Below are 25,521 nucleotides of genomic sequence, written 5' to 3' on the forward strand. Positions count from 1 at the left end.
GTGGAAGTGGCGCATGGGTCAACGATGCCTACTATGGACTACCAACAGACATGGTCTCAGCGGCGTTTTCCACGTGCGGCATCTCGGCACTGCTTCCGACGACCAGCGGCAGAAGTGGCTCATAAGATGATGATCGCGACTGTGTCCTCACAAGCAACGACTGTCAGACATGTCTCGTGAACGAATAATGTTTCTTTATGACTCTGCCTTCCGAAAAACTTTTTGGCCGAGCTAGAACCGCAGGGTGCGGCAGCGTCGACCTTAATTCGGAGTCTAAACTAACTTTTCTAACTTTTTTTGCCCAAAGGCGGTCGAGAGTTGGGGGGTCGACTTATAATCGGTAATATATGGTAGTCATGAGTAATGACAGAGATGACTGTGACTATGATGTAATTGTATAGTGATGTCATTGGCCCTGACGCCATGACAGGATGCGACGTCATTATGACGGATGATGTCACATCCGGCCATCAGGAAGTGATGTCATAATGTTACATCAGATCATGACGTCACGACTGGTGATGGTGTCACCAGGCAACTCACGCTTATACGAAGCTAACCTCGCTGGGCGTTCGATCCTGGCGTCTATGCGGCACCTTTGGCGCTTCCTCGAACGCCATACCACAAAGCATATAGAAATAAACGCAGTACAGCAGGCATCAGCAGTGTTTCAAATCGGTTTACAGGAAAGAAAAGGCACAGTATGTCACAATGCTCTGCGGACACCTTAACAGAGCCATAAGGAAAAAAGGAGGAAGTGAAAAAAATTACGAGGGACTTTAGCGACTAAAGTAGTGAAAGGCGAAAGCCTGAATGCCGCATTCTGCTAGGCAACTTGCGCATGTAGCGATAAATGCTGCTACAAGTGAGCGACTGCTGTTTCACATTCTGCTAGTGCACTAAGCTGTCAAGTGGTGACATGTTTTTAGAAGGTTCCAAGCATTGTCTGCACATCTAGAAATGTAAGTTTAGATCATTAACGAGTCATTGATTAGGCATTCATTAAAATAATTAGTCATTAGTAATTGAGCATTAGTCAATGGTAATTGATGATTAGTCATTAATAATAATTTATTAGGTTTTACATTTAGACTTTGATTAGTCAGTAATGTATAATTAAACCATTAATTGGCCATTATGAATTTATTTACCATTAATTAGTAATCAATCATAAGTCATTGACAATTTATAATTAGTCATTAATTTCAATCAATCAGTCAAATTAGTAACTGATCATTGACTGGCATATGACCATATAAGGACACTCATTTGTGCATACTGTAGTGGTGCTCTGATTGGTTGAGACCTCCATGACGTCATCCCATCTCGACCAATCACAGTCGCCGCAAAAACGGGACACTTTGTCCACGACAGTATGAGCCATTAAAGGCTTTCGCCTTAAAAAGAGAGAGTAAATATGGTACTTGTGAGATTAATGGCTCCCACAGATTGGCTTACTGCTACAATGAATCTAATCCTTTTCAAAAACAATGCCATTAGGACAGCTGCTTTCTTAACAAGAGACAAATGATCGCCATCAGCTGGATTATACCCACTGCAGGGCGAAGGCCTCTCCCATATTCCTCCAATTAGCCTGGTCCTGTGCTAGCTGCATCCACTTGTTCTTAACCTCATCATCCACCCAATTTTCTGCCCCTCCCTGCTAAGCTTTCCTTCCCTTGGAAACCAATTGGTTACTCTTAGGGACTATCGATTATCTTGTCTTTGCACTCAAGTCCTGCCCATTTCTTCTTGATTTCCACTAGACTGTCAGTACCTCAAGTAATTTCTCTGACCCACTCTATCCCCAAACGTTACACCTACCATTTTTCATTCCATAACCCTCCGTGCTCTCAACTTAAGCAGAGCCCTTTTCGTTAGCCACCATGTTTCAGCCCCACAGGCGAATACCAGTATGATGCAACTACCGTATTTACTCGCATAATGCTCGCACTCGCATAATGCTCGCACCCCCCACATTGCCTATCGAAAATTGGAATTTTTTTTTTCCTCGCATAATCATCGCACCCCCAACATCACTGCCGCGAGAGTCGACATGTTGCACCGCGGCAGTCGACTACGCGTAGCGAGCGCCATCTTTCTAGTGCTACTGAAACTAGCTGGCCCCCTTAGGTGCGTGCGCTACCAGGAGGCGCTACCCGACCCAACCGACGATCATCATCACCAGCTCCGACCACTCCGAGCGCCTCGAGAAGGAAACGTCAAGGTGTTTCGTCAGTTTTGTTCCGCTGGTACCGCCGCACGTTCTCCCGAGTTCCGCGCATAGTTCTGCCATTTTGCGAAGACTTTCGTAGGCCTCGCTCAGTGCGTGCTACTTTTGTCACCGTGCTCTCTGTGCCGCTTCGCCATGGGGCGATACGCAAGCTACACCGCTGCCTTTAAGCTAAAAGCTGTCGAGTACGCTTTGGAGCACGGCAACCGCGCTGCCAGCAGACACTTCGGAGTCAACGAGTTTTGTGTCCGCTACTGGAGACGGCAGCACGACAAGCTCAAGGCAACCAGCAAGACTCGGCGTGCCTTCCGTGGTCCGAAGACGGGAAAGTTTCCTGGGGTTGAAATTGCACTCCTGGACTACATTAAGGCTCTACGGGCGGATGGTTGCACCGTGTCAATAGAGCTGATGCGGAACCAGGCGGGCGTAATTGCAAGGAAAGAAGGCATCTCGGCGCAAGATTTCCAGGCAAGTAACGGGTGGGCCACGCGGTTCATGCGGTGCAATGGACTTTCGCTCAGGAGGCGGACGACGCTTTGCCAGCGGCTACCTGCAGCCTATGAAGACAAGATTGTGGACTTCCATCGCTTCGTGATACGAATTCGGCCGGAAAGAAACTTCTTGCTCTCCCAGATCGGAAACGCGGACCAAACGCCCCTCAATTTTGATATGCCGAGCAGCACTACAGTGGAGCAGACAGGTGCGCGGTCTGTGCACATAAGGACGACTGGTGCCGAAAAACAACGATGCACGGTCATGCTAGGCGTGACTGCGGACGGGCGGAAGCTGCCACCATATGTGATTTTTAAGCGGAAAACCCTGCCAAAAGGAAAGCTGCCCTCCGGAATACACGTGCGGGTGCAAGAGAAAGGTTGGATGACGGCAGAATTGATGATCGACTGGTTGAAGACGGTGTGGGCACGGCGACCGGGAGTACTTCTTTGTCCGTCGCTTCTCGTTCTTGATAGCTTCCGCGGTCACCTCATGGACTCTGTTCGCGCGAAGTTGACGGAATTGCGTACGGACATCGCAGTAATACCAGGTGGCCTCACATCGATGCTGCAGCCTCTGGACGTGTCTTTGAACAAGCCGTTCAAAGATAACGTTCGGAGGCTGTATGCAGAATGGATGGCCGAAGGCCAGCACGCTCTTACGCCGGGTGGCAAGATAAAGAGGCCATCTGTGGAGCTGCTGTGCAACTGGGTAGCAGATGCATGGAGCATGATTGGCGCTGACGTGGTCGTGAAGAGTTTCAAGAAAACTGGCATTTCCAACGCCCTGGACGCGACAGAAGACCACTTGGTGTGGGACGAAGATGAAGAGGGTGAAGCTGAGGAAGCCGACGAAGCAGCGACCAGCGATAGCGATGGCAATGTCGACGTGGACTCCGCGGACTCTGAGTGATGGTGATGTTGCGGGCGGCCAGCCTTCGCAAATAAAGTGTTTCTGCAGCTAGTGTGTCGTCTCTGTGGTTTTATTACAAACGTAAGTCCTGCTTGCAATTGAAGTTTTGGTTAAATTTACAATAGCTGGCTTGAGAACCCCGGTTCACAGCCTATTTACATTTGCTTTCAACACTCCAAAGCATTGTTCAAAAATTTTCCCCGCGTAATTATCGCACCCCCTAACTTCGCACCGATTTTCTGCGAAAAGAAGTGCGAGGATTATGCGAGTAAATACGGTATTATACTTTCCTCTTGAGGGATACCAGTAAGCTGCTAGGCATGATGTTTGAGTACCTTCAAAATGCACTCGATCGCTACCTTATTCTCCTAGTTATTTTCCTTTTGGGGTCCGGATCTGCACTCACTACTTGTCCTAAGTAGACATATTCGCCTACCACTTCCAACACTTCGCTACCCATTTTAACACTTTCCTGTCTGCGCCTACCCCACATTGACAGCCCGCTATCGATGATTTCAAGATTCGAATTTTTCGCTTTCAAAGCACTCCTTGACAAGTGTGGTCATCCAGTGGGAAATAGAGGAACCCTTCTTTCAATTTCGCTTTTGGTTTTATTTTTCCACTGCGCTGCGCCCGTCCAGATGGTCTCCGGAGTCAGGTGATTAGCGCTCCTTGTTTACATCATCGCGTCGACATCACGCGCTCCTGCTGCTCGGAAACGGCGCATTCCCTCAGAAGTTGATGCATCGGAGAACTTGTTTTTGGATGCGAACAGCAGCAGTGATGACTCTGAAGACGAATTCAGCTCTTCAGACTTTAGCACTGACTGCGAAACTATGTAAAACCAACCCGGAACATCAACAGCCATGCCCCAATAAGTTCCACTTTTGCTGCGTGATGATCGAAAAAAATCACTGTTCTGAAGGTTAGAACTGTTATCTACAGGGTGACGTCTTTTGGGTGGTATTACTTGCTGCCGGCAGTGCAGGGAGTCGTGCTTTCCGCTAGAGGACAGCCAGGGGCCGACCTCTACTACTGCTTTCCTTCCCAACTCGGCGAATACTGTACACAGAAAGCTAGAACTTGCTGCAATGTTGCATTAGTCCCTGTTGTAAAAAACGTATATTTTGAAAATTGTTTATGTTTTATACGTATCAAGAAAGTGACAATTTTGTGCGTTTTTTAACTACCAATTTTTCACTGATAGTTCTTTTTTACATCACTTATAAAATGAATATGTGAATTGTCACTAATACTATTGTGAAGAGGAATTCCTTCTCTACAATTTGATACTACGCTCCTGCACCAAGCACGTTTAATTAAAGAAAAAAAGTAATGATACCACCCAAAAGCCACCCCTTTTCCTGCTGACAGGAAAGTGCTGAACTGCTGTTCCTTTCCCAAGCTGTTAGAGAGAGAAAGCTAGAGACAGAAAGAAGTGAGGCTCACCTTGAGGCTCTTCTCTTGCTGCTGTACCCTGGTCAGCTGCAGATTTAGCTCCTGCCTCAACTCCTTCACCTGCACACAGGAGCACCTCTCTTACAATCCCGGGCACAGAACATCTTGTGTCTGGGACTCTTCAGCAATAACAGTTTTAGGAGTGGCTTTCCACGAGTCTAGCTACTTAACCTGTACAGTCTCACAATTCTTGGCTTCAAAAGATTTTACCTACAACTAGAACATGCCACAGCATGTTCCTGCTGTCACTGCAAAGAAAAAAAAAAAAGAGTGAGCGAACTAGAACGTGCATCCATTACACAAACCCTAAAAAGTAAGGAAGCAAAGCTTGATCGTTCAAGTTGGAAAGACCACCTGCACACAGGTCCCCAGCGAGCCAAGGAAACACATTGCCCTCCCTGTAAGTCAGGTTGGCAAGCCAATTAAATTCTTAGGTGTAGCCCGTGAGGGTTTCATCATTATCATCATCAGCCTGACTATACCCACTGCAGTGCGAAGGCCTCTCCCATATTTCTCCACTTAACCCCGTTCTGTGCTAGCTGCATCCACTTTACCCATGCGAACTTCTTAATCTCATCCGCCCACCTAACTTTCTGCCGCCCCCTGCTAAGCTTTCCTTCCCTTGGAAAACAGTTTGTTACCCTAAGCGACCATCGGTTATCCTCTCTTCGCACTACGTGTCCTGCCCATGTCCATTTCTTCTTAATTTCCACTAGAATGTTGGTACCTTGAGTTATTTCTCTGACCCACTCTGCACGCTTCCTATTTATCTCTTAATGTGAGGGTTTGGTACCAGCTAGCTAGGATACTTTCTAGAATGTCGGTAACTTGAGTTATTTCTCTGACCCACTCTGCACGCTTCCTATATCTTAATGTGAGGGTTTGGTACCAGCTAGCTAGGATACTTTCCTCTAGCCCTAGATTACCAGGAGTGAAATGCTTTGCGAGGCCCACATTGCAGCCCCGTCTCTTGGCCACAGCTGTGTTGCTCCTGGTGCTAAATGGCTTCCATCACTGTAACCGGGATGCTGCACTATAAGGCATGTTTACTACTTGATCTCAGATCGTGGAATGCAGGCCCTCACCTGCATTCTGAGTCGTGCCATAAATGCATCGCTCAGACTCTTGAAGACCGGCTCCAAAGCTTCGCAGACAAAGTTTCGCAGACTGTCTTTGTTGGGTGAGAGCTTACCACCTTTTGCCATGGTAGGGTTATAAGTGACTGTCTTTGTTGGGTGAGAGCTTACCACCTTTTGCCATGGTAGGGTTATAAGTTCAACATGATTCTGGCCCCTCAGGGCACAGGGTCATCATCAGTTGATGAGATGCCTCACACAACCTCAGGTTATCTCCTTGACCCTGTCTTGCAAAAGCCACCCACTTACTTTGGGACTTTCATTTTGTCAAAAAGCTCACATAAAGGCTGGTTCCATGAGCATATGTACATAAATATGTACCCAACACAGTGACACCAACACAATTTTTTCTGTCAAGGTCCTCCTGTCTCCATCGAAAAACATCACAGTGTTACGCAGCTTCCATTTCCATTTGCTAGGTCTCTCAGTCTACATGTTTTTGACATTCGGGACCCCGTACAGCACTAAGGGCAGACCGAGGACACTTGCACTCTATGTCACACAGGCATGCTTAACCCTTTTGCAGGTTGTGACGCACCCCCAGTGTCGGCTTGGTTTCAGGAAACGAGCATGGCGATTCAGGTTTGATTATGATTGCTATACGAATAACATAGTGAATGGAATATGCACATTTCAGAGTTCTGCTAGTGTCGTTAATAAACATCATTATCAGCCTGTTTATAAATTTGATAAATGAGGACGTAAGAAAAAAAACTGGTCGATACTTCTTAAGAGACCAAATCCGAGCAACTTATAATCAAAAGAGCCACTGCTCCAGTCGAAGCAGTCCAGTTTAGCAGTCAAAGGTCCCACGCGGTCAGCCATCCGAAAGTAACCGCGTGCACGGAGGGCGCACTTTCGGTGATCCGCACAGCGAAGATAAATCCTACGTGAAATCAAGATGAGAGAGGGAGATGGAAAGAGGCTAAAACAACCTCCTTTGCTGCTGCTAGCCGCAAGCAAGGGCGCGGCAAGAGAGCGAAAGCAGCAATCGGGTCGTGTGTCAACCTACTGCAGAGACAACTGCGCGAGCCCCTGAACGTGACGCGGCGTAGAAGACACGCCAACAGAATAAAAATAAAAGCCTGCAAACCTGCGGCAGATGGCAGAACAACCCTTGAACCCGTAACTGCACGCACACACCGCAAGGTCGCTTAGAGCGATAGAGTTTGTAGAGTATGAAAACGTCATCTGGTGATGCCTGGTTCGCAGACTTCCGGTTGTCGCGCAGATTTTCCTGAGCGTAGAATTTCTCCTTCCCACACCGCCCACACATTCATCGATCTCTGCCTTTCCCTTCTCGTCTGCTCTTGCAATGCCTACAACCTGGTTTTCCTCGACCACTGGCTTCTGCAGTTTCTTGACCTCTCCAAACTGTGTGCAAAAGCAGCCTGAACAACCCGGATTGATTGCGAGCGCAAGCATGCAGGTGGGCAGGCTGGTGCAGGCCGTGGAGAAGCACTTCCCTGCATATCTCTGCCCCACTGAGCGCAAATTAGCATGCACTCCTGGAGAGCAGGGCTTTCCAAAAGACTCCTTTCTTCTCTCTTACTTACTGTCCAGTGTCTGTAGCGTTGGTACCGTCTTCTGTGGTTTGACCAATGGTGGCCGGTGCCTTCGCGGAGTTGGCGCAATAGCCAGCAACGACTCTGCATGGATGCTGGCAGACGAGCGTGCCAGTTGCACGCATGCAACCATGCCATCGTTGTTTTTGGCCAGAGTGAGCACTTTCAGGATGGTCGGCAAGAGCTGCCTCTCTTGTGGTGCATAACGAATGGAAAGTACAGTATACAGTCGAGCCCACTTATAACGGCCCCACTTAAGACGAACTTTCGCTTATAACGAACGAGACCGGAGCGACCGCCAAAATATACATTACTTCAATGGCACAAGATCGCACGTATAACGAACGTCCATGAGCGCTGCCGATCGGTTACAGCAAACGAACGGCGTAAACCCGGCGCCCTGATACGAGATAACGATGGGCTCCCATCCCTTTTGGTCTGTTTTCGCAATCCTCCTCGCAAGCGAGCTACCCTTTGCTCGCCGACGCGCGCTGCCTACGAGTGTCGGCACGTGGTGTGGCCTCCAAGGCCACGCTGCCGCCCCTCCTCGCAACTCCGCTCCCCTCTCCTCTCGCCATTCCCTCGTCTTCGCCTGTTTCCACGGCGCCGGCCGCCATTTTCGTGTGTGTGGTGTGAGCGCTTCGTCTGTCGAGCCTGAGTCGTATAATTCGGGATGGCGGACGGGAATTTCCTGCCTCCAGCGGTCACGAAACGAAAAGCGCTGGACATGGCAACGAAGCGAGCAATTGTGACGGAACTGTCTCAAGGTGCTAAAAATTGCAAGCTGGTGAAGAAGTACAACATGTCGAAATCAACCATCTTGACAATTCTGAAGAATAAGGAAAAGATCGCCAGCTCCGACGCCAACACAGCGGACAGAAAGCGCCTGCGGAAGGCCACCTATGCGGACGTAGAGGATGCGCTGCTGAAGTGGTTCGTCGACGCACGGGCTTGCAACATTCCGATAAGTGGACCAGTGATGCTGGGCAAAGCCAAAGACTTCGCATTCCTACTAGATTTTCCCGACTTCTGCCCGGGCAATGGCTGGCTACATCAGTTCAAAGTGCGGCATGGGATTGTTTTTAAATCGATTGTCTGTGAGGCACGTTCGGTAAGTGACCAGGACGTTGCCAATTGGCTTCCAACAAACCGAGCCATTATTGCAAGCTACGCGGAGCAGGATGTGTATAACGCAGATGAAACTGCATTATTTTATCAGATGCTTCCAGACAAGACGCACTCCATGAAAGGGGAGTCATGCGCTGGCGGTAAACACAGTACAGTGCGAGTTACAGTTCTTCTGTGCACTAATATGAATGGCAGCAACCGGCGCATGCCGTTTGTAATCGGAAAATCCAAGAAGCCACGTTGATTTCGGAACCATGTACCCGTGCGCTACAGGCACAATACTAAGTCCTGGATGACAAGGGATTTATTTGCAGAGTGGCTGGGCGAGTTTGACCGCGACATGCAGAGGCAAAGCAGGCGCGTGCTGCTGTTGCTCGACAATTGCTCAGCGCACCACGTGCAAACGTCTCTGACGGCAGTGACTGTACTTTTCCTGCCGCCCAATACCACTTCTAAAGTGCAGCCTCTTGATTTGGGCATAATACACTCCTTTAAGGCATCGTATAGGCGCCGCATTGTGCAGCGCTTGCTCATCGCCGTTGACCGTCTGGCTGCTAACTTGCCGCTCCGAGTTTCATTGTATTCAGCCCTTGAGATGGTGAAGGCGGGCTGGGCGGAGGTGACGACCGCTTGCGTGCGAAACTGTTTCCGCAAGGCCGGCTTCGTCGACGCAGTACCGGACATCGGGCCTGATGCCTCCGATGATGATGCTTTCGGCGGCAATTTGTGGCAGCGCGTCGTCGACTCCGACATGGGAGGCCCTGGCATTGGTTGGCAGGATTTTATTTCTGCGGACGAAGACGCGGATATTGCGGAACCGTGCACGGACGAAGGCATCGTTTCTGAAGTGCGGGCCGAGAGCGACGCGGAAGAATCAGATGAAGATGAAACGTCTGAGCCAGCACCCGTAAGCACATCTGTAGCAATGGGCTATATACAGGGCCTCAGACAACTTGTCTATGCCAAGGGACTCGGCGAAGAGCACGCTAGTGCTTTAAATAAACTGGAGACCGCCCTCATCGCATCTGCACTGCAGAAACAGACGAGCATCACAGACTTTTTTGCTAAGAAATAAATTTCGTGTTTTGACCGCCAACTTTTTTTTTTCTCTTTTTTAGTTTGTGGTCCAGTTACTACGAACTTCGGGATATAACGAACGGACGCCGCGTGACGCTCGGGTTCGTTATAAGCGGGCTCGACTGTAGCCCGGTTTATAGCGAAGCCACCTACAGCGAAATAGCGGTTATAACGAAGGACATTCAATTTCCCATTTTTGCATTTCGAATACAATTTGGGTACAGTTTTAACGAAGGAAATAAGCGCATGTCAGCGGATATAGCAAAGTGATTTTGTATGAAATGAAAAAAATAATGTATCGATCAGGAGATTTTTACGCTTTCAGGCACATTTTTGTGCGAAAATAAGAACAACATTTGGCTGACGCCGCATTTGCAGCGTTGTCTGCTCTCTCACGAAGTGAAAGGTTGCGTCATTGAATCACTTGGCTTGTAGACTTCGCAATGCGGCGTCCAGTCGTGCCGTTGAGCCAGTTGCGCGGGAGGTAAAAAAAGTAAGAAAATAAAAGGCAATTTCTGGTGACGTCACGGAGCAGCGGTAGACTTGGCTAATCGCGGTTCTTGAATGTCTCTCTGGGGCTTCTCTCCTCTCTGTAAAGTGTCGGGGGAGTGAGAGAGGGAGAGAGAAGCAAGAGTGTTTCCTCTGCTTTCGTGGATCTTTGCATGCGCTTCTTTCACCCCATTACGCCTTCCTGCTTCATTTCGCTGCTTACCTTTGATATCTCGTGACCCCCGACATTGCCTGGACAATTTCTAGGCAACGGACCTACTCAGTTATCCCCTTTCTCGGACCCGACCCTTCGATTTCTCGGCAATATTGAGTCTCGCGAGCCCCAGCACCTCAACGGGAAAGAGAAAAGTTGTTTTTGAATTTTGAAGACGACGTGCGCCGAAATGTGAAGAAAAGTGATATTGCACAGAAGTATGACATTGCACAGTCCACACTCAACGATAATCAAGAACGGCAGCAAGATTGACGCCGTTCTCAACGATGACGTTGGCAGCAGGGACCGAAAGAGGATCCGGTGTGCCAGGTACACTGATATAGAAGCGCACTTTACAGGTGGTTCTTGGATGCCCGATCAAAGTACATCCCGCTCAGTGGACCCATCATGCTAGTTAAGGCTAAGGACTTGGGCTTTGCGCTCGGTCACGATGACTTCCAGCCGGGAAATGGGTGGCTCCAGAGGTCCAAGGAAACGCACAACATTACATGTAAAAACATTGTTGGGGAGGCCGCATCCGTTGACGAGGGAACGCTCCAGTAGTGGATGGCCAAGCATTGCGATCGGAGTCTTGCGTATTCCGACAGGGACATATACAACGCAGACGAAATGGGTCTGTTCTTCCAACTGCTGCCATCAAAGACTCTCGCGGCCAAGACGGACAAATGCGTGGGAGGAAGAGCCAGCAAAAACCGAATCAAAGTGCTGATCTGCTCTAATATGAATAGTTCAGACAAGTGAGACTTGTTGGCAAAGCTAAGAAACCATGCGGCTTCGCCAAGGTGCTCTCTACGCCAGTTACTTGAGTAAGCAACAAGAAAGCATGGATGACGAGAGACGTTTTCGGCAAGTGGCTCGCAGACTTCGACAAAGAGATGGTCCGGAGGAAGTGCAAAGTGCTGATGTTGATTGACAACTGCACTGCACATCACGTCAATGCACACTTGAGCGCTGTCGAGATTTTGTTCCTGCCGCCAACTACTACTCCCAAGCTGAAACCCATGGACCGCAGGTTATTGCTAACTTCAAGGTCAACTACCGGCGCCGAGTGATCGGGCGCCTTCTGATCGATGCTCGCTTTGCCAGCAACGTGGCAGAGATGAAGGTCCCTATGATGAAGGCCATCTATTTTGCAAGCGGAGCCTGGAGGGACGTGAAGCACCTGACTATCGCTCATTGCTATAAGAAAGCTGGCTTCTCCCGAAGCAGCAGCGTGGACACGCTGAGGATGAAGCTGCCGCGGTTAACATCGCTTCTGCAGCTGATAGTGCCGCCACGACAGCCTGCTTGGGGCTGCTATGGGAGTCCGCTAATGAGTTGGACCTTGCGCCTCCAGGTCTGTCCCACATAGATTTCATTTCCGCCGCCGCCAAACTTGTTGCCATGGAGGACTTCACAATTGGGTTGGTTTGTGGGGTTTAACGTCCCAAAGCGACTCATTAACAAAGTTGACGTGAACATCATGGAAGGGACGGATAGCGCCTCCGAGAGTGACTGCGACGACACTGGTCGTGCCCCTAAGCCGGTGACCTCCGCAGCAGCCATCGCAGCTGTTGGCATATTACGGATGTACCTTGAGAGTTCAAAGCAGAACTTCGGCTCGCAGTTGGACGGTGCAAAACGTGTTCAGGTAACACTGGACCACTTCGTCCAGCGACGATAAAACAATTCACTCAAATTTGTCTTTTTTTCACAGTCCAGATACAACGAAATAGCGAATATAGCGAGGCGGTTTCCCATTCCCGCCGACTTCGTTATAACCGGGCTAGACTGTACATATGATTGGCGTGAACATAGATTTATCATTTCGAGAAATGCTACAAAGTATTTGCATATCGGATTACAGCTGAGCACAAATTATTCGTCCGCGAGTTTTAAGAATCGAGATTAACAAAAAGGTAGTATTGCTTTTTTTTTCTTGAATTTTTTTCACGTGATGAATTCAGCGTTTAGGAAGTGCTAAGCCGTAACGTATGTGCACACGTGTTATCTCGCGTGTATGCATCGTCAGAGCCAGAATTGAGAGCGCAAAACATCAGCAAAGCAGCTCAATCGGCACATGCAGTTCGGCAGCGCAGGGTGTCTCCTATTTCCATGGCTTCATACAAGAATCGCACACAAAAGAGCATGTGAGCGCCTTTAAATGTGCAGTGGAGGAGCTTTGCCAAAATGCTTTTCCGGCATAGCAAGGAGTTCGCCAACTGTTCGTGCAGAAGCTTACATAATGCCGGAAGAAAGAGAAATGTTTCCAGAGAGTTTGTTCATACTTGTTCATCCATATGTTATGGCCAGCCTACATGCCTACATTTTTTGGTGAATGAGGAATGTTACAGAAGTATGTTTACATTGTTGCCACGTGTTGTTTCTTTCTGCCAATGCTGTAAATATGTTGTTAAAAATTTTCCTCACAAGAGCATGTCACTCCGTCTTTATGCCTTGCTAAGACGTGCTAACATTACTGATGGCTCCGCTTCACTGGCATCCGTCAAAATATATCATGTGCATGTCAGACTGTGCCACTTGCCTAATATCCTCTGCGTGGCATAATAGCAGCTTGTCTGCCTTCACACAAGTGCCAGCCTAAAATAAAAATAGTTTAGGTTGATGAAAAATATGAAAATATTTTAGCCTCATGAAACTGAGTGGGAGGCACTGGGCAGTCACGATGCACCACCCCTGCAGCATATGATCGTGCCGGTTTCGCGTTTAAATCTGCCAACATCTTTTGCCATGCAAACCAAGGTGTCAGTAATGATATCATTGCCATGTAGCGGTAAGTAAATCAGCACCGCAGCTCCAGAATTCACAGGAATAGTGTTTCAACATATGCCTAAGATGTAAAAGTCCAGCCGAGTAAAGTGCTGAACACAGTTTTTATTAAGCGGCTTTGTTCAGCAGACTGGCGGGCAAGTGAGAGAGCGCCTGCTTCCTTCAGGAAGACACAGAAAAACAAAAAAGTTAGGGGCAAATATTTCTCACGTATCACCTCACATGCTGTTTGTGTTCTCACGCTGTGCGCACTGCCGAACACATGCACACAATCCATGAAACACATAGGACACAATGTCAGCGGGCACAGTTGGCCCAATTCCCGCTAGAGCTATTTCGAGGCGGACAAGGGAAGTTGTGGCAAATGTGCCTCCTGTGGAGGCGTCGTATCACCTACTCTACTCCCACGAGTCATCGCCATTACCATATTTTCTCTCTACTGCGAGCTTCCGCAATCCATATCAGCATCGGTATCACCAGCCCCGGTCACCACGGCTTTGTTTTGAGACTTCTGCAGTCACTTGACGAATACGGTTAAAAAACATCTGTGCAGAACCCATACTGACATGGCCATTATTCTGGGCGGCCTCACCAGCATGCTGCAACCTCAGGGCATCAGCATCAACCGGCCTTTTAAGGTTGAATTCCGAAGAGAGTACACAGAATAGATAGTAAACGGCAATCAGGACTAGTTGCTGACCAGTGGCTCAAGAGGGCACTGCTCGCAACTGTGCTTGGCTGGATTTTCTCTGCATGGAACTCCGTGTCTAGGGATATTGTATCCCCTAACTTCAAGATGACCGGGATTTCAAACAGTTTACATCAGACTGAAGACTACTTGTGGGGTGAACGTGCACCAGAGCACAGCACCAGCTCTGAGTCTGAAGACTCCGCGAGTGACGAATGAAAGGTAAATAGTCACTGATTGCTCTGTTTTCATTTGGAATGTTTTTGTTTTTTTTTGCACGTCGCATGTACGGGTCGCACACAGAAAATTGGCCCTCTAGTCTAGAAGAAGAGCGGCCCTTACAGGCCGGTATTTGAGACATAGCCCTTCAAAGGTGCAGTAGATAAGTACTGCACATGATCACTGTATGAGCTGACACAATTAGCACACACTGATGGGTCAGTGATTCATTTCACCATCCCACTGCCTAATGCGGCTGAAGCCCATATAAGGCCTCCCCCTTCCTTCTTGGCCAATGACCTTTTCCGAAGCATTTCACCCCAGAAGAGCTAAGCAACAGGCAGGGGAAAGCTTTTACCCACTGGAAACCACCAAATGATGCAGCGGCTGTTGCCAACATTTTTTTCTGATGCTGCGGCGGCTGTGCACACTGTTTACAGTGAGATGGACCTTGCATTTAACAATAACAAATAACATAACATAACCCCCTCATAAGTACCAGCTTGCAAGGCATGTTGCAAATGCATTGCTACCTGCGTACCAGCGGCGTTCCGATGTCCAGCTCTTCAGCCACTGTCTTGGGAAAAAAACGCAAAATGCTGCTGAGAGCCTGCATCGAGTTCATCTGGTCTCTGCTGCCAGAAAATGAAAACATGTACTTGATTGTAATAGAGACTGCCGTCAACGCGGCAGTATGCAAATATAATGCAGGGGCCCGCCGTGCTTATGCAGAATACTGTGCCACACTTTGTCTTCAAACTGGCCAGCATGCTCTTCACAGAGCAGCGGAAAAGAAAGGCAGCAAAAGCACTTCAATCCCGAGGCAAGGCATCCAAGAAACCCCGTGTTGAAAAGGACAACCCTGTGCCTTTTGATAAAGTGCAATAAGAGGCAAAACTTTGGAAGCTATTTTCTCAGAATTGCTTTTTGTCACCTGGTCTGACCGTTCCGATGGTCGTGCAGAAATCATTGGGTCTATCTAAATGTAGTTTTTCTTGCTGCATTCCTTGAGAAAGGCTGCGGGTCATAAATACTTGCTTTCTTGATACAGTGTTTGCAGACTTTTTGATTCAACTGGTTGTTCCGAGTCTAGATGCCTGTTGTACGGTCACCTTGCAAAAAATGAAAACTGAAAACCCTTATGTTGTAAAGAAAGAAATCTGAGAATGTCACGACCTTCTTCATGCATATTGGAATGCAAAGAAAAAGAATTGGAAGAGAAATTCTAGAGGGCACTTCAGACTACTAAAGTGAGATGAGGCGAAAGCCATTATAGTGCAGTGGATCATAGCCCTCCACTATAGCACCTCTATCTCCTCTTTCACTCCCACCTTCCTCCCTTCCTTTACGGCGTGGTATGTGTGTCCGTGGAGAATTGCGACAGATACTGCGCCTTTTCTAACCTGCAAATCAATTTCAAATGCCGCTGATGCCTTCTGTACTAACGCCTCCTAGACATCCGAGTCTGTGTGGTGCGGCGTTCCATTGCTGTGTGGTGCAGCGTTCGAGGAAGCGGCAAATGAAAGGCGCCACATGGACACCTGAATCGGACGCCAGGCGGGGTCAGCTTCGCATATGCACGATCACCTGGTGACGTCATGACCTGCTGCGACGGTACACTGCGCGCCCCTTGTCAAACGCAAACAGCATTTCATTGAATACATCAAATTTCACCGGCGTTCTATAAATTGTTTACAGGAAAGGAAAGGCGCAGTTATCTGTCCCTCGATGAATCCCGCTATCATCCTCACGGCAGATAAAGGGAATTATGAAGAGCGTTTCACAATCCGGGGCATGGCGCAGTTGGTAAAGCACTGGGCTGGGGATTCTCAGTGGAGACTAGGTTTATTCATTTATTTTTAACTCTTGTTCTCGAAAGTATGACACCTCTGCTGCAAAATTCTGTCGACAACAATGAGGCATTAAAGGTTTTCGCCTTAAAAAGCTTACAATCCACCGACAAGAGCAACGCCCCGCCGGTGACTCGCTAAATGTCAGATTTCAGGCGTGGCCCCCTGGAAGCGGAGGTTCTCTATCTGGGCAAACGCTAGCTTTGCGGGCTGTGCCCCGACGTGCCTGTCCCAATTGATCAGTGTGATGTCCAACACTAGAGACATACATGGCACTTAGTCCTAGTTCGAATTCTCCAAATTAATGGGTTTGAATTAACGACACTTCACTGTGCCTACAAAAAATGTATCATGTGACGCTGTATACATTTACTTCTCAATGAAAAATAAAGTCAGAATTGAAGCACCCGCCTGTGTGGACTTTCTGCTGTACCATCTTCATCAGCCGCACTATGTCCACTGCAGGGGAAAGGCCTATCCCATCCACCTGACCCGGCAAACGTCCCAATCTCATTCCTAGCAGCCCCCTGCCACACTTGCCTTCCCTTGGAATCCAGTATCTGTCACGTGTTCTTGATCCAACCAAAGCAAGAGGCCTCACCTTGGTAGCGTGCGAGAGAGTATGCTGGCGCTCTGCCTCCAGGTCGCGTTCCCGCTCGGCCAGCTGCCGCCGCAGGTGCGCCTCCGGGTCGGGACCCCGCTTGCGCCATTCCCCGGCCGCACCTGGCTGCCCTGCACGGTTGAGCAGCTCCTCCACGAGCTGCTGCTGCAACTCCTCTTCCTCTGCCGAGAAGCGGGCACCTCGCACCAGGGCCAGCAGCTCCCGCACACCAATCTCCCCCATCCGCACGTCACCTGCTGCGAATGAAGCTGCTGTTTTCTTAACCAAGTCAAGTCAGTCCACTTGTCCAGAATTTTTCAACGATGTAGCGTAAAGAAGTTCCATTGTTAATCACAATGATTATCATATAAGGCCTGCAATCCTCGTGCTGCAATTATACTCTGCATAAGCTATCTAACGATATGACTCAATGAGGAGATAAAAAATTTAAATTTATGCCACAATTATTATTTATTTGTGCCTCACAGGCCTCAAAAAGCATTGGGTGTGAGGGGGCATATAAAAAAATGAACATAAAGAAATAATAATCCAGTACAACGATACATCGGACGCGGTACACAGCAAGCACAAGATAGGAGCATAGTAGTATAGATCCAAAACAGGGTAAGAATGAAAACGATCACAAAAAATGTAAAGAACGAAACGAAAGAAAGAAGAACAGGTATAAGGGCTATTCCATGCGAAACGTCCCAGGCCCCAAAACCGACCATTCCCAATTCTCTTGAAAAAAAATTGGGGCAATTGTAGATCGTGTGAATACTGTTTTGGTAAAATATTTTGGCGAAGAAAAAATTTTGTTTTCACGTAAGCGACTTTCTAAGTTTTCACAAACACGCAAAAGTTGTTTGCAGTTAAATATATTGAAATCGGGTGAGAATGCAGACAAATACAAATTCTATTTTATATTATCAAATCTTCGTCGTCTATGAATGGCATGTGTCAATATTATATTAATCTGAAATGAAACAGATGAGAGGATAAGAAAACAGAAGGCAGAGAAGACGAATGTAGTGAAATTTCCTGTTTGTAGGTTGGCCCTTGTTCTATATGTGTTCATGAGCAAGTTCGAGCCATCATTTCACTCTGCTGTGAAACAGGAAAAAAAAAATGTCCACATGATTCTTCTGCCTCTGCAAAGTTGACTGTCACACAATGGGCGCCAAAATGAATGTCTAGATGAATTTTTGCTGGCATCAGATAATTGAATCCCAAAAAGCACAAGTGTTATCCAGACAAAGGTTCTAAGTTTGTGTGTTTAATCAGCAATGTCTTTATCTCGAGGGCCTTTAGGCCTAATTTACGTCTCAATTTAGCAAAAGTGTTGCTTTTTGCCAACTTTGGGACTGATTTTCTCAAAAAGTGCTTGTTAAAGAAAGTTTTTATTTTTTGGCATCAACTCTACCAAAGGGCGAACGCTGTAAAAATTTATTGCGACCGAAACATGAACAAAGTTTACGATAAAAAAATACTGAAAACGCACAATTTTTCACTTCTTTATTAAATAAGGAGACACAGAATAGCCTTATATGGAGGCAGTAATGATGTTACATTAAGGAACAACCTATATGCGATAATATAAAATAGAATTTGTTATTGTATCTGCTTTCTCACCTAATTTTAAAATATTTAACTGCAAACGACTTTTGCGTGTTTGCGAAAACTTCGAAAGTCACTTACGTAAAAACAAAATTTTTTCTTCGCCAAAATATTTTACCAAAACTGTATTCACACGATCGACAATTTCAAGAGAATTGGGAATGCTCGGTTTTGGTGCCTGGAGCGTTTCGCATGGAATGACCCATAACTGAAACAGTGGTACAGCATTAGGAACAACTGATGCATTATTTCGAACAATACTAAAGTGTATGGCTTACCAAGATACTTTGTTGGTAAACATCCATGGTTAATTTAAACAGCGCGAACAGGAAGCTACAGGACAAGCGTATGTCCTGTGGCTTCCTTTTACCTTGTCCTGTGTCTTCCTGTTCGCGCTGTTTAAATTAACTGAAGTGATAAATGCATACACAAGTGCTTTTTAAATTATCCAGGGTCAGACATTCAAACTGTGTTGTCGGGAAGATCATTCCAGAGCCTAATTGCTCTGGAATGTAAAGCAGATTAATTAAATGAACGAGTTTTGTCATATATGCGGTTCAAGCTAAGATGCTTACGCAAGCACTGTGAAGAGCGGGGAGGTGATTCCAGAGGCAAAAACAAAGGGTGGGTGGAAACATATTTATGAAATAAGCACAGAAGGGAAACTGAACGACAAATTTCAAGTAGCTGAATATCCTTACGGCTTTTAAGCTGGGAGGTACTGGCGAGGGGACCATGAACGCCACAGATATACAGCCTTTGCCAAAAGTTTTTGAGCCATATAGCAGCGCTGACTGAGCGTTAATGGAGGTTTTTACCATTGGAGAGGGTAGGACAAAAAATCTTACTATCAAGAGATTCGGCGGCTCAGAAGCAGACCCCCTGGGCTCTACACTGCAGCTCTGTTTTGAATGGATTCAAGGCATTTCCATGAGGTATTTTTGATGGGGAGACCATACAGATGAGACGAATTCCAACTGTGGGCGAACATATGTTAGATAGGAGAGTCCGCGAATGGAGCTGGGGAAGTTTCACAGGTTTCGGCGTATCCTTGATGCTTTGCTGCCGACTGGTGAAATGTGAGAAGACCATGAAAGATTGGATGTGAACTGAGTCCCAAGATATTTATAAGACATAACCTTGGACAGGAAAGTGTTATTTATAGAGTAGTCCAAGTTAGAAATAACATGCTTACTGCTGAAGCTCATAGATTTACATTTAGTAATGTTTAGAATCATGTGCCTGCTTTTACACCAACCAACAATGGTATGAAGATCAGTTTGAAGGATAAGGTGGTCAGTCTCTGAAGTGATCTTACGGTACACAACACAGTCATCTGCGAAAAGACGTAAACGAGATGAAATGTTATGGGAAGGTCATTAGTGCAAACGAGAAAAAGTAAGGGTACACTTCCTTGTGGTACGCCTGAGGTTATGTCACATAGCGGTGAAGAAGAGCCGTTGACAACTGTGAACTGTTGATAAAGTTACGAACCCAAGATAATGTTAGTGAACCAAGGCAATGTAGGAATTATTACAGTGCAATTTAATTCGACATAAGCTGGCTAACAACATAACACTATTATACTGCGCATCAGCTACACAGCCACTGCGCAGAGCATTGCATGCATAAAAAATAAATGACAGGTCAGAAAGAAGGCCCTGCAGTTCTTTTTCAGCGCTGCACATTCACTCCCGGGCCTTCTGCAGCGGACTCTAACCTTGGGTGCAACGGTGAGCCCAACAAGCTTTTTGCGTTGGTTTGCTGGCAACTGCTCTGATGCATGTTTAAGCAACAGCACAAAAGGACAGAGACGAGTGGAAGGAGGTACACAACCACGGCGCTGAACTTACAACTGTCTTTATTGGGAAAAGCACACATCAATTTATACTCTACTCAATCAGCGCACGTGCGCAATGTCGAAAACATGCGTCAAACCCAGATGTACTTATCAGGATAAAAACAATTACAAATCCCATGTGTGTGCACTGAGCCTTTCTTCTCTGTGAAGTAGGCTCATTTCTTTGGCTGATGTCAAGGATGGTGTGCTGACACAACCGTCTGCTTTTCTGATGATATGGAAAGCCTCTCTTGTGTGCCGGTCATTATGCACAAAGAATGAAACACATTTACATGAAAAGCAATGTTTGGCTAGGTTTGTGGTTTGTTTGTCTAATGCATTACAATGCTCCATAAGCCTAACATTGATACATCGGCCTGTTTGGCCGAAGTACGTGCGGCCACAAGAGAGCGGAATTCGGTACACTACACCCTTGTGGCACAGAACGTACCCACTTACGTGCTTAATGCCTTTGCGTCCTTTACTCCTCCCCAATTTTTCTAGTTTATTAAGGGCTGAGAATAAAGCATGCACTCCATGCCTAGCCCCCCCTTTTTTTAATCTGTGAGATAAGGCATGTACATATGGAATAACCGCCACCTTCCTGCATTCTTTAGGAGTCTTTTGCATCTCCGAACCGCGTTCTAAATATTTATCAATCAAATAACTGTCTCGTCTGTGTCCTTTTGCGCTGTTGCTTAAACATGAATGATCACCATTTAGGCCAAACATCCGTGCTCCGTGATACAGTGGCACTGTATACTGAATTACAGTAGGAACTGAAGTTAAAAAAATACGTATTGTGAATGTGGCACAGTGAAAAGCCCGGCATTCTATCCAGGTTTCTCGTACTAATTACCACAGAAATCAATGAAGAGAGAAAAGATGTCATTGTTAGTGGTAACAGTACCTCCTGGGGTCAACATTATTAGATAGGCAGGACTTTTAATCCACTTCTGCTGCTCATTTCAGTATGAAATTTTAAAGATACATTGTTGAGATGTACTAGTTTTTGATGGCAAAATTAAAAATTAGAAAGAAAAAAGGAATTCAGGACGTATTTGCGTTGTCCTAAGGGAAGAGAATTAGCAATAGACCTGGTTCGTAGAAGGAATGACGGGCCAGGATCGCTTCTTTAATTGGTTCAGGATTCTTTGCTCCCTTACACCAGCGATAGATGGAAAACCCATTGTGATGGCTTACAGTCACTGCAATTTTTCTCATGCTGCTTCCCCCAGACCCCGCCTGCTTGTATGCAAGCAAATACAGTAAAAGCTCGTTAACTTGAACTTCGGGGGACCAGGAAAAAAGTTTTAATTATCGACTGGCCTCAAAAATTGACAAGAACCATCTGCATTATGGTAAATTTACTGCATTTACTCCCGTAACAACCTCCTCGCATAATGACCCCCCTCCCCACTTTTGGCACTGAGAGTTCAAAACAAACACAAGTGTTCGCGTCACCATCGCATTCCGCCATGCATTTCTTAGCAGTGTGCCAAGCAATAACATCACAGTGTGTTTCCCTTTACATGCTTTGGGGAAAGTGGGGGCGACGGGGGGAGGGGGGGAAACTTGGCAGTGTGCCAGTACTCGTACGGTTGTGTAGGCGCAGTTCTCACTTTCTCGCGTCATGTCCGGTTGTGCACCGTCCATTGTCTGGAACACAATCATTGGAAGTGCAAGGATGGACTGTTGCAAAAAAATGTTTTCTCCGTGTAATGATTTGGTTTATTATGTGGAAACCCGGAGCACCTGTAGCCACTGGCTGGGACAGTATATTTATCTGTATTTCCTAATTAACGAGGGTAGAATTATTGAGTATTGAAAGTTTTTGAGGTTGCGCAGAAGGGAAGGGTTGGAACCCATAACCTCCGGTCATGGCATCATTTCGAATTAAAGGGCCCCCGAAATGTTACTTGTGGTAATATTCTAGTGCAAGAAATTCATGGAGGTGGTCCTTATGGATATTCGAGACAAATTTGAAACCTTTGTGTGGAGCATATAATTTGGAAATATTTTTGAAGAGTGCTTCTGGGGACCGCTCGCAAGCGACTGGGGCGACGCACCTCCATACGCAAACCTCCCATATGACGTCTCATGGGCTTACTGGGGGTTGCCCGCCTTTTCGACGCTCCTAAGATATACGCGGGCATGGCGAAGCACCGTGGCCACCTGTTTACTTCTTTTCTTGGGCGTCGGCTGAGTTGAGGGGGAAAGGAGAAACACCATTTTCGATCACTCAAATCTTAAGTGCTAATAAAGTTAGCGTAAAAATTGTGTTGCTGTGAAGATTGATGGGATACATATTGCTTGTGCACGTTTTATGATTTTAGTAAATAACTTTGGGCCCTTTAATGCACTTTCACTGTAGCTGCTATCAAATGGTTCATCCCTAAGGCACCACAAAAGAAGCCACCACGTTTCTCCTCATGAGGTCATGTTTCCGAGCAAACAGGTGCCTCATAGGTTGGCTCGCTGGCTTTCTTTGACGCTTTGCCCCGTTGTACCTAGGCACTGCAGGAAAGCAACTGTAGCCAGTGATTGCCGCCGATCAACTTTTCAAGTCACGAGCACTCGTTAGCATATGTCCAGTTAATCACAAAAACTTATACGACCACAGTCTGCCAAAAATTCGAACGCAGTAACCCGGAAATCGTGTTATCCAGGAACGTATCAACCGGGAGAAAAATGGTGTAACTATATGGAAAATGTTTTACTGCCTGCAATTTTGAACGTATCAAATTGGAAAATGTATGAACCGGAAACGTACCAATGATGTTCTACTTGCACACTAGGGACTGAAAAAAATTCCAGCAATTGCAGGATGTCCATTTGCGAGCAGGCACACCACATCTTGCAAGACTGTGCCTCAAATTCTGCTAAAGACTGCTACATAGCACAAGGGGCGGCTTTAGCTACCTTTCTCCAAGAAAAAATCTCTACCTATATTCAGTTTATATGGTACCATCCCCCTTGAATTCAAAAATATTTCCAGCCATTTAATGTTTTTACTTTGCAATAGATGGTGCCGTCAGGGTTACGTTTCTATTGCATATGATTTAAGCTGCCGATGCCTTGCTTGGACATTTTGACAGTGGAAATGAATGTCATTATGTAATAACTGGCTCTAAACGACTCTGATGTATATTAGTTTTTCATCTCAGTAGCTCTAAACCACTAGTAAAGGGTATTTTGCCTTCATGAAAAGGAAATCGCATTTAACTGTTTCTCTCTGGAGATAGGTTGCTGGCAGCACTTCTATCATGCTGACCATGTGCTAAATCTTTTTACTAATCAAATGTTCCTCTCAAACATTCCATAATGTTCAAAGGAACAATTTAATCGAAGACAGGAGTCATAAATGCAAAAAAAAGTGAGAAAGTATTTTCAAAAAGCAAATTTCTGGCCCTCTTATACATTCCATTTTCTCCATTCAAAATATCACAGCCGGAATAAAACTACAAATATCATAAAATTTATTTATGTTTTACGAGTCTGCATGGCCAAAAGCAATCTCAAATGATAGACAAAGCTTAAGTTTGCTCCTCTCGCTCTGTTGCTTCATAAGATAACGGCCATTTCGGTGCTGTTGGAAAGCTCGCTTCCTCTATCGCATTTGAATGCTCGAGGACACCAAACAACCATGTACAACTGACTATTTTGTGCCTTTTTCATTTGGCAGAGCAGCAGCAGATACCTTTCATAGCAGCAGATGCCTTCCCTGCCAGGTTCTCCGTTGTCCACGCCATTAGAAATGCTTAAAGCTTTTGGCTAAGTTTAGGTAAGCCTATAAAAACGTTATAAAAATGAGAAATTACTCATAGGAATTTACAGAATTACAGTAATTGCCTCATCCTTCCTGGTGATATATTTGGAATCTAAACGCGTATGCAAATCAGCATTCTATGCTACACCTAGATAATTTTCAGTAAGATATGCTGACAAAAAAGAAAATACAGTTGAACCCCTTTATAAGAGAGACGTACGGGAGAGCAGTTTTTGTCTCTTATATGAGAGATCTCTTATAAGCAGGGTGCCATTTTTTTATTCTCTGATCAGCCCTTATTTCAAAGTAGGTACCTTACGACTAAAAGAAGCACAAAAGACTGGTATAGCCTGTCGCAAAAAGTTTATTATCATTTGGATTCATATTATGACCTGCTAGGTCGACAGCCACACACTGAATGCAATCCACATTCCTTCCAACAGAACTTTCTCAGACTGCTTTGCGGGTGAAATAGTTCTCAATCTTGCTCTGGTTCATGGCTGCATTTACAGTGTTTTTTAGCACAGCTTATTCCAGCTTTGTGACAAGGCCAAGAGCTTCATACCCACTGGGCCAAAGCTGTATGTGATGGCGCACTTGCCCGAGTACTGACATGAACTCACCAGAAGTCAGCGGTGGTGCAGAATCAGTTTCATAGTCGGACTCATCCGTTGCACTATTCTCTTGATCCTCTTCCTGCACCATTCTGACTATGTTCTCATCTGCGAGGTCTTCTTCAACAAGAATATTGTCATCGGCTTCAACAAAGCTTTGGAATGTGCCGCACTCTTCAAATTTACTTTGAATGACTGGCCAAGTTTCCTCATCTCCACATTCCATGTCTTCATCTTCGGTGTCCCCTTCCTGCTGCAGATTAAAACCCGCTTTTTGGAAGCACCCTCTCACTGTGCTCGTTTTGATGTCACTCCAAGAGCCAGTCAGCATTTCAATTGCTGTCCTCACATTGATAGTTGTTTCCCGCTTCTGCAGCATGTTAAAGAGCAGTCGTTCAACCTTTAACAGCTCTTATGACCCCCTGGTCCAGAGGCTGTAGTAGATAGGTGCAGCCTGGAGGGAAATAGCTGAGCTGAACAGCTTTCAACGGCGGGGTTTTCATATGTGCCGAACAGCTGTCCAAAAACATCAAGATCTTCCTGTTTTTTCTCGCCATCTTCTCATTAAAGCTTGTCAGCCATTTATTGAAAATGTCTGCCGTCATCCATGCAGCCTTATTAGCTGTGTACTCCACACTGATGGAGTAGTTTTTTTAAGCATCTAGGGTTTTTAGCTTTGCCAATATCCAAAATTCTTTCTTTCTCAGTTCCGTCCATGTTAGTGCAGAACATAGCTGTAAGGCGCTCTTTGGATTTTTTGCCTCTGATGCAGTTTTGGTTTGTGAAGGCAAATGTTTTGCCGGGGAGCATTTTGAAAAATATTCCCGAC

At 46.3% G+C, this 25,521-nt stretch overlaps 1 protein-coding gene across 9 annotated transcripts in view; it reads right to left on the reverse strand.

Annotated features, from left to right (window-relative positions):
- The window catches only part of LOC146177921 (uncharacterized), a 228,246-nt gene that overhangs the window by 146,745 nt on the left and 55,980 nt on the right, over nucleotides 1-25,521 (reverse strand). For 7 of the 9 annotated variants that reach the window (XM_084580660.1, XM_084580658.1, XM_084580659.1 and 4 more), the window contains exons 6-7: nucleotides 16,853-17,109; nucleotides 5,087-5,155 (exon numbers count right to left, since the gene is read on the reverse strand). In XM_084580660.1, coding sequence (XP_084436786.1) covers nucleotides 5,087-5,155; nucleotides 16,853-17,109 — 326 coding nt within the window. The remainder of the gene's footprint in view (nucleotides 1-5,086; nucleotides 5,156-16,852; nucleotides 17,110-25,521) is intronic. The other 2 variants (XM_084580654.1, XM_084580661.1) reach the window with 1 other exon arrangement.

The sequence above is a fragment of the Amblyomma maculatum genome, chromosome 10 (assembly GCF_055883805.1).
Source record: "Amblyomma maculatum isolate TAMU_Amacu chromosome 10, ASM5588380v1, whole genome shotgun sequence".
Taxonomy (NCBI): domain Eukaryota; kingdom Metazoa; phylum Arthropoda; class Arachnida; order Ixodida; family Ixodidae; genus Amblyomma; species Amblyomma maculatum.